Source organism: Phalangium opilio, unplaced genomic scaffold (genome assembly GCF_054372755.1).
Source record: "Phalangium opilio isolate 3A_F unplaced genomic scaffold, DU_Popi_V2 ptg000095l_1, whole genome shotgun sequence".
In the NCBI taxonomy this organism is placed as follows: domain Eukaryota; kingdom Metazoa; phylum Arthropoda; class Arachnida; order Opiliones; family Phalangiidae; genus Phalangium; species Phalangium opilio.
In genome coordinates, this window is record NW_028324200.1 from 403373 (window position 1) to 413006 (window position 9634).

Consider the following 9634-nt stretch of genomic DNA (forward strand, 5'->3'; position numbering starts at 1 on the left):
ATAATATCCATTCTGGAGGGGGTGATATACATATATTCCTATGCTTCATAAGTTTAGCCACAAAGAAAGATTTCCCCTATTGTGTCGCCCCGGCTATGAGACCATTAAATGGGTGTTGTAAGCTGAAGTCCATTTTAAATAATGACCCATATTTGTTACATCAAACCTTTTTATTTACAATTTGTGTTGGTGCAGTTTCGTTGAAGAAACCCCTCTCCACCCTCCCTTTTAAAAATCACTTGATTTTCTTATTCACCCTCTTTTAACTCCATCGAGGACGTTTACTTACGATAATTTTCTTATCTCTTATCTTTCATTAAACTAACATTACCACTTCTCTGTATTTGTACCACTTCTCTGTATTTATCAACGCTTTTCAACGCCATTTTGTCCCAACCTCCACAACCTCCGCGCAATGATCTCGGACGCCCATTGTACCTCTACTCGCGAGACTTTACGCAAAAAGAAACAAATACGTTTCCCTAATTGTTCATATTGATCTGTTTAAGGAGGTTAAAATTGTACGCTTTTAAAAAGTGAATTATAGCTGTAGTTATCAAATTTTGCCAAAATCCATTTCCAAAGTGATATGGCTTTATTTGGTCTTCTTCCAAACTAAACGCCAAATGAATGCGGTTGCTTACCGTAATTCAGTCGCTAATGTTTACAGCAATATTGCCAATTACCCTAAAACATGATTTCGGTAAGAAATGTTTTCTAGAGAACTTGCTTCATTATGTGTTTTTACCCATTTCGTTTTTCGCTTACTTTTGCGCAATAGACCTAGTTTTCGTAGCCAAAAAAAAGGATAGAGGACAACGTCATATAGCTTCCTTTGAAGTAATATACCTCCAAGGTTTATTTTATTTCTTTCAACATGACTTCAAAATTTCTTGTGTAAATGTTCACTCTAAAATAATACATCTAAACGCAAAATAAATACCATTAGTTTTCGCGGAGATATTTTTCTGCCTTTCCACGTATTTACATTCATATTTCGATTTCTCGCTGCCATATGTGACACTTCTTACGCAATTATTCTTTCCCAAAAATATATTCGAAATTTTCACATAATTATGGGGTGCGAATGTTTTTTCTTAGCTTATTCTTGCCAAGGCTTATATCCTAGGTCAACTTGCACGAGTACATAATGTGAATTGTAGGTTAGTTTCCCTAACATTGTGCCACTATGCATATAATATGCTGTTACACGCGAGATATAACTACGTCAGTTTTAAAAATAATGGGTCACCGCGAGTGTACATTCTAAATATGTTGGGTTGTTTTTGACCCAAAATGGGCTATTTATCAACTCTTTGCTGGGCCAGTATTTAACCGACCCATTATTTAAGTTGTTCTTCCTTGGAGCTAGAATTGGTTGTTTATTTAAAACAATATTGAGTCAACGTAAACGATAACTCAGATTTGGACTAAACAGTAACCCCATTACTGCTTATATTTTAAAATCATATTTGGGTAAAAAACAACCCTAGTAAGGGTTAATTGTAATTTTGAAGGATCATTGGGATTAAAGGTAGTCACAAATTGGGTTAAATTCTTACATAATTTTGGGTTGAAAGAAACACTAATTGGTGTTGCTTAAAACCTCTGAAAATAGAATTCTAATTTGTGTTGTTTAAACCTCTCAAAATGAAACCCAAGTTTCTGTTTATTACACTGCTAAGCGTTTTTTTTCACCTCACGTTCCTTATTTCAACTTCCACGAAATTGTAAGATCGCTGCTTAGTTTTACCTGATGTATCTCACGAAGAGGTTCTAATATCGACGTTTCTGTCAGTAGTTACACACCAGAGGACAGCGTTCGCAGTTGGAAAATCGGAGAAAATGTGTTCTAAGTTTCCGGACCGCATTTACAGTTCCCGGATATTTGGAAAATTGTATTCCACTTATACTGGCCATTAATCATTTGTCTGTCTAACACCACCATCCTCAACTCATATTTCCGTCGCACATAAACACCAGTCTGTAGTTACCACCATCCTCTGGTCTTTTATCCATCCCACTTGGACACCAGTCGGTACTTATTGGCTTCTAAACACCATCATCATCTGGTCTTTTGTCCTTCCCACAAGTCTGTAAATACTGACTTCTAATCACCACCATCTTCTGGTCTTTTTTGCATTCCACATGGACACCAGTCTGTACATATTGTCTTCTATCTCCATCATCATTGTTAAGGTTAAGGTATACGCGGCGATCGTCTATGGTTACGAAAAATGTCTAGCCCCCCCAAATGGTCGGTCTTGCACCAAAAGTTCACGTAATTGCGCTGTTCTTATCCATAGCTAATATTCGAAACCTTTATATACTACCGATTTGAGTAGAGCGAAACAACAGGCGTATCCTTCATTTCAAACGTTAAACTTAGTCAATTCTCTCAAGAATGTCTAATTATTCTTTTTTAAAAAAATACAACGCTCAATAAGAATAACTAACGAAGAAAATGTTTAATATTAATTATATTTATTTCAGTATTTAAGATAATCTCGTTTCTCAACTCAAAAGTGAGACAGAAAAAGTTATACAGCAGTCTATGTTTGTCCGTCCGTGGTTACACAAGTGCATCGCGCTAGCAGTTTGCCTTGTGTTGATGTGTAAAGAAATCCTACAAAAGCTTTATATTTCCTTTTGCCATAATATAAAGTGCGATGCCTTTAGTAGTTTTGTAGTTTTACAGCTCTGTATAATTTTGATATTCCAAGGACATTTTTTTACATTTTTATAGTTTTACAGCTCTGTATAATTTTGATATTCCAAGGACATTTTTTATATTTTTATTTGAAATGGCTGTTAATATATTACTTAAGCTCTACTACATCTGCATATAGGAAAACCCTTGCTTCAGAGATTACGAAAAGAACGCCAAGGCTTAGACTCTGTCGGTTAAATGGAGTATTATCCGTAATAGGCCTAGTGAACCAAAGAGTAAACAATTGAGGCCCGAGGTTAAATGAAATATGGGTTTTGTTTTATTTTTCTGCGTTAAAGAAACAGTAACGGTAGTAGTAAGTTACCACACTTTTAGGCATGCAAATTAGCCGAAAATGATCCAAATTTGCATAATTCAGAAATCCCACTTTTGACTATGCAAATTAGGATCTAAATTTGTATAATTCAGAGATCCGACCTTAAACCATGCAAATGAAGCGAAAATGATTATAATTTGCATAATTCAGAATCCCACGCCTGTCAATCAAATGCGAGTCACGTGAGAGTCACGTGTGGTGTTGTGACGTAGGTAAAATTTGTAAGATATATCAGCAACAGGGTTTGAAATTATATTAGTTCGGGACAAAACGTAAAGCTATAATGAACTGGGAAAAACTACGGCTCGAAACTTTTAAAGATTACCCCGTTAGTAATATAAGACCGTCAGAGTTTGCGAAACATGGTTTTTATTATTTAAAGAAAGGCGACGCCGTTAAATGTTTTTATTGCGATATAACATTACATAGTTGGAAAGCTAATGATAAAGTAAATGAGGAGCATCGGAAATATTCCCCGGAATGCCCAATTGTGAAAGGGTTTTCGACATGCAACATACCTATACATTGTTCTATCGATGAGGTAGGTAGAGATGTACCACCAACGGAGAAATACGTTTCAACTACAAGCAAACCCAAGACTGAAGAATATTGTAATAATAGATGTTGTATATTACGTGGTTTTGAGGTTGCAATTTCATATTCTTTTAGAGTTGGTACATTTCTTGTTTTTTTACCTATAACTATACCTATTGGGTTAATTACAGCATTGTGGACAAGGAATGACAGCTATGCGATATTAGGTTTATACCCTTTAATGTTACCATATATACTACCGGATTTATTTTTAATAAGATCAGGATTGTGTCTATATTGTAAAAAACAAATCAACAAGATTAATTTTTAAAAAAGGATTGTGTCAATGGTGTAAAAAAGAAATCAAAGGATGAAATAAATTTTTTAAAAAACAATGTTTATTTGTATTGATTACATCACGATTAAATTCTGCGATAAACATTCCAAAAATTTGGAAATAAATTTAAAAAGCGTGTTTCCATCTGTTCCAAGTCTTGACGATGATAATAATCAACAGCGTCTTTTGAAAACACATTAAAAGTGGGGTCATACGCTAATATTAGGTGTCCATCTCTATCTCTATCTTCCAAAATATCTGGAAGATATGGAGATCTTGTAATGAGAGTAAATTTATTTTTAAATTTTTCGAAAGTGAAAGTTAAAAACATTAAAGAATACCTATATCTATGCAATTCTTCAATAACTACGTTAATATATAATAACTTTAACAAATTAATAGTATAACTAATAGGTGTAATAATATATATATTCCAGGGGGTGTCATTGTGTTGTCTGTTCTTTATGATCAAACTAGTGTTGAATTCATACAAAAGTTTTATAATTGCAGTATTTAATACCGATTCAACACTAGCTTGATCGTGACAAACGTATCCTAGAACGTGCGCTGCTGCATTCGAATCTTGACATTGATCAAGTTCATTAGGGTCGTATTTATGTATACTTCCTAGTTTACATTCCGTACTAAAAACGTAGCGTCCACAATTTCTGGTGTCGATAGAGGCCAATTCCGCCCATTCACCACCATCATTTCGTGTGCGATAATATACACTTCGGTAGTAAGATACTTTAACGGTGTTGATAGTCCACAAGTTTTTAAACATTTCGCGACGTACAAGTTGATTAATAACATGCTTTGATATTTGATTGTTTCCTTCAAACTTTATACGATTGTTCTCAATTTCGATCAAACATAATGTACCTAATCGAGGTATCGCGTTTGCACCTTCTGATTTAATACTAATAGGTTTGTAACACACGTAACTCGAAAACCGATGATTTACATTTTTACGTGATTCAACAGCAAAAACGTTCGGTACGTCCATTTTGAATTTTTATTTCACCAAAAGGTTCACTATCTTGTAAAGTATAATTGACAGCGTTCTTTCTGGGGTTAAATTCTGTGAAAATAATTCCAAAAACTTGGAAATGAATATAACAGTTTTTGTTCTATTTTTTGCAACTCTAGGCGTGCATAATCAATAGCGTCTTTTGAAAATACTTTAAAAGTGGGGTCATATATTAAACCGATTTTATCTCTCAAAATTCTTGGAATATTTTTAGATTCTGTAAAGAGATTAAATTTTATTTTCATTTTTTCGAAAGTGAAAGTTAAATCCATTAACGAATGATTAAAGTTATGCAATTCTTCAATAACTACGTTAATATATAATAACTTTATCACATTAACAGTATAACTAATACGGGGATCACCATTAATATAATAGAAGTAATCAGAATTGCCATTTTTATCCTTTATGATCAAACGAGTGTTAAATTCATACAAAAGTTTTATAATTGCTGTGTTTAATACCGATTCAACACTCGCTTGATCGTGACACACATACCCTAAAACGTACGCTGCTTGACTCGAATGTTGACATTGATCAAGTTCATGAGGGTAGTATTTATGTAAACGTCCTAGTTTACACTCCGTAGTCAAGATGTAACGTCCGCAATCCCTGGTATCGATCGAGACTACATCTCTCCAAAAATCATATCGGTTACGAGATACTTTAACAATGTTGTTGGTCCACAAGTTTTTTAACATTTCACTGTGTACAAGTTGAGCAATAGCATACTTCGATATTAGATTGTTTCCTTCAAACTTTTTACGATTGTCCTCAATTTCGATCAGGCATAACGTACCTAACCGAGGTATCGCGTTCGCAGCTTGTGATTTAATACAAAAAGCTTCGCCACACGCGTAACTCGAAAATCGATAATTTATATTGTTACTTGAACCAAAAACCATGTGATGCATGCATTCTCCAACCCCGGAATCCATTTTTGAATTTTTATTTCACTAAAAGGTAAATGATGGTTCACTATCTTGCAAATCCTTACCAATCCCAATCTTCACCTTCAAGTTCTAGGAAAGATGGATTGGCATTTTGAAAATCTTCGTAAGATTTATTGCTGGCATTCTTTGAAAAAATCACTTCAGACACGTTATCAAGTGTTTCTTCGTCACAAAATTCATCGTTTATAAAAATACAGTATCGAGTCAAATAAAATTTCCTCTTAAATGTAGACAAGTTATCTGATAAGGATGATAATGAGTAATTGCCGAACCGTAAAGAATTGATTACAACTTTTATATATAACAGCTTCATGAAATTTGTGGTGAAGCTGTTAGATGTTGCGTAATTCCTACGAAATGGGTTTTTATACGTCAGCGTAGAGTTGAATTCGTAAGTGATTTTAACAATAGCCGTGTTAAGCACTGCTTGAACAGCGTCGCTGTCGTGACAAACGTATCCCAGAACGTAGGCCGCCTCTTCACGATGTTGACAACGCCAGTTTTGTTTTTTATAGTACTTGTGAATCCGACCTAATTTACATGTAGTAGTCGGTACGTGCTGACCACAATTTACTGTATCAATTGGTTTTAGAAATGTCCAAGCATATCTATAAGAATACCAAGATAGTTCTACAACATAACACTCAAACTTGTTTTTCAAAATTTCTTCGCAAACGAGTTTTCTAATCACGGTATGGGTTATTTTATACTTTTGCGCAAATTTCTGACGATTGTCTTCAATTTCGATTAAACATAATGTACCCAACCGAGGAACAATAGTTTTGCAATCGTTATCGACTTTTAAAATGTTTGATAGGTTGAACGAACAAATTTCCTTCATTTGTGTTTACGGAAAGAGCAGAGATAGTAATTTGGTTCCTCTTCACTATCCCAATATGAACACTCTTTTTCTTGACGTTGGTTTTTGTAACAAAACTGATTACAGTTTATACAAAAAAAACTATTGTCCAAAATCGCGTAAGCGTTTTCAATATTGCTAATTAACACTTTACCGTACTGTTTGTATATAGCCCGTTTAAATTTAACGCACTCGGTATTCACACAGTAATGAATTTCACCACCAATAGATGAGAAACTAGCAATATCGTCTTTTTCACAAAAAAGACAGTTTAGATCCTGACCACTCTGTAACTCAGTTTGGCCTGTGGTATTTAATTCCGAAAATTGTTTTTCATTCAAGTCTGAAAAGTAATAATATCTTATAAGAAACACGCACGTTGTGAGGGCCTCTTTTAAAATTATACATTTATAATATGCACCCTTCTTAAAACGACTGATAAATATTTTTCGATAGGGACGCTCATTAATATGGACCCTTCTTTAAAGTCGTTAATACATAAAAAACCAACAGTTAAATATTTTTCTAAGAAAACCAGGGATGACCTCGACGCTCATTACAAATTCCTAACTAGACTTCTTAAGCTAACAACCTTGAAAATTTCATATATAAACTGAACGGATTTCAAAGTTTCACATCATAACGCAAAAAAACTTTAAGTTTGAAAATATCTTCAAAGTCTAGAGTACTACTAGAAAAAATGTGTCCAGCAAAATCTTTTGACTCAAACGCTGTTCAACCGGCTGAGGAATTGTAAGTTATTTTAGCTAACAAGTTAAAATTATTTTTTAATACCGGATCTATTTTATATATAGCGCTCTACCCCAACTCTGGGATATCGATGATGAATTGGAAGTTGATCCAATCATCATCCTCGAGGAAGATGATATCCCAGATGGAGTGGAGGAGGAAATAAACGAATTAATCGCGAATTTTGATATGTTCGCCGAAGCGGACGACCCGGATGTGGTCTCTACGGAATCATCTGAAGAAACGTAAGTTTTTTTGTCTTATATCTAGCAAGATATATACTAATACTGTTTTATATAGCGCATCCGAAAGTGATGACGAGAATGAAAATGCATTTTATTCAGATACCGAAGATGTAGAAATTAATTTAGAGTAAGCTAAAAAACTATTTTGTTAATTTTAATCGAAATTAATATAGATTTTTACAGCGCCATGTATTCTTATATTACTCCCTGTTCATCCTGTAACCACTTCCAATATAATTTTCGTACCTTTTCCGGAATAATAAATACTAATACTATATCCTTTAAATTATTTTACTGCATGAACCACAACTGTATTCTCTACCATACATTAATTTGTCTCAGCTGGATGGAAGGACAATTCCATCCAGTTAATATCTATCAAACATCCACTAACTCTTACTACATTAACAACGCCCATCTTCCTAAATCCTACAATTACTTTCTACAAGAAGACCTACACGCCACGGATGACGAAATTGATCTAAAGTAAGTTAAAAAACCTTTTTTGTTTTAAAAAACCGATTTTACTTATATATTTTTTTATTATAGCTACATGTACTCTCGAATCACCCCCTGTCCTCGCTGTAAAAACTACTCTCCAACGAACTATTCTCTGTCAATCCAATATCAACTTCAAACTACGCACTACAAGCTCTACTTCTGCAACCACGAAGACTGTCCTCTCTATCAATCAATTATCTGTCTCAACTACTATGAATATTACTTGCCTATTGACCTTCTTCTCAATTCTAGATTCGCTTCACCTCTCTATCTTAGAAATATTCCTAATTATGTCTATCAAATAAATGAATAAAATATATATATAAGTTTTTAAGAAAAAATGTCTCGTCATTTATATGAAGCTTAAACATTCTATTAAAAATCCCCACTAAAATACGAACACTGTAACCAATGTTTTTCAAGAGCCTCTCGAATATCAAAAATTAAAGCTAGGAAAGTTGTTATCCTTGACAACGCCTTATAATAATTCTTTAAATAGTAGAAATCTAGGGGAAAACTTTATCATTTTCTTTTAACGCTTCATCCGAGAAAGTCTTAAAAAACATGGGTATCCCAGAAGATAATCCTCAGCCGCAGTTACAGGAGATGGACTCTCTGTAAGCTAAAAGTTTACTAGTTGTTTTTAAGCTTCTAGTTTCTTAAGAGTGTTTTTTTATAGAACCCAAGTACCGTTAGAAATTACCGCAGCTTTAGCGGTAGAAAGGGCATCTGCAGGGTAAGTGATATTTGTACCATTAAAAACTATAGTTAAGTAAAAGTAGCTATGTATTTTAGAATCTTCGAAACTCATTCATACGTATTCGTACCGTGCTGCGTTTGTAAAGGAAGAGAGGTGTCTGAAATCGATAGAAATATTTCAAAGGCTTTCTATTGTAGAACTCTATCCTGTCCCCGCTATAATAAGATAGTGGGTATTTGCTTCCCCGTTTTTATGGTTAATATTCATTACCCCTGTCGCGGCCATCCCGATGATATTAATACGGCATTTATGGAAATTTTTGATTATCCTTTAAATGTTTAACTCTTTTTCTAAAAAATATTAACTTTTTCCAAATATATACCATTTATTATTGTTGTATTTTAATTTTACATGTTATTAAAAGATTTTTTAAAATTCAATTAAACAGTACGAAATCATTTGTTGAATGCTTAAAACACATTGAATATTTTGAGGATTACGTAAATTATTTTCGTAAGATTTTAACAGATCGGTTAAATTTAACGTGCTGCAAAATGCGTGTAAGGTAGTTTTATACTCGCGTTTAACATCCAATAGTTTTTTTTCAAAATCACCCAAAAGAATTCGAAAGGTGAGTAGCATATTTTTTATGAAAATTCTTTGATTAATAATAAAGTT

The 9634-nt window shown here is 33.6% G+C and overlaps 1 protein-coding gene across 3 annotated transcripts; it reads left to right on the forward strand.

Annotated features, from left to right (window-relative positions):
• Positions 1-6780: 6780 nt before the first annotated feature.
• On the forward strand, positions 6781-9361 carry LOC149635035 (uncharacterized). 3 transcript variants are annotated; one of them, XR_016372408.1, is made up of 7 exons: positions 6781-7513; positions 7576-7755; positions 7811-7882; positions 7939-8241; positions 8305-8873; positions 8936-8992; positions 9052-9361. XR_016372408.1 is itself a non-coding variant. In XM_089850920.1 (5 exons), exons 1-5 carry the CDS (start codon positions 7461-7463, stop codon positions 8567-8569), a joined length of 873 nt encoding a protein of 290 aa, XP_089707046.1. In that variant the 5' UTR covers positions 6781-7460; the 3' UTR covers positions 8570-9361. The 3 variants fall into 3 exon arrangements, 2 of the variants coding, with proteins under 2 accessions (XP_089707046.1, XP_089707048.1); XM_089850920.1 differs by having other exon boundaries at positions 8305-9361; XM_089850922.1 differs by having other exon boundaries at positions 8098-8241; positions 8305-9361.
• The last annotated feature ends 273 nt before the right edge of the window (positions 9362-9634 follow it).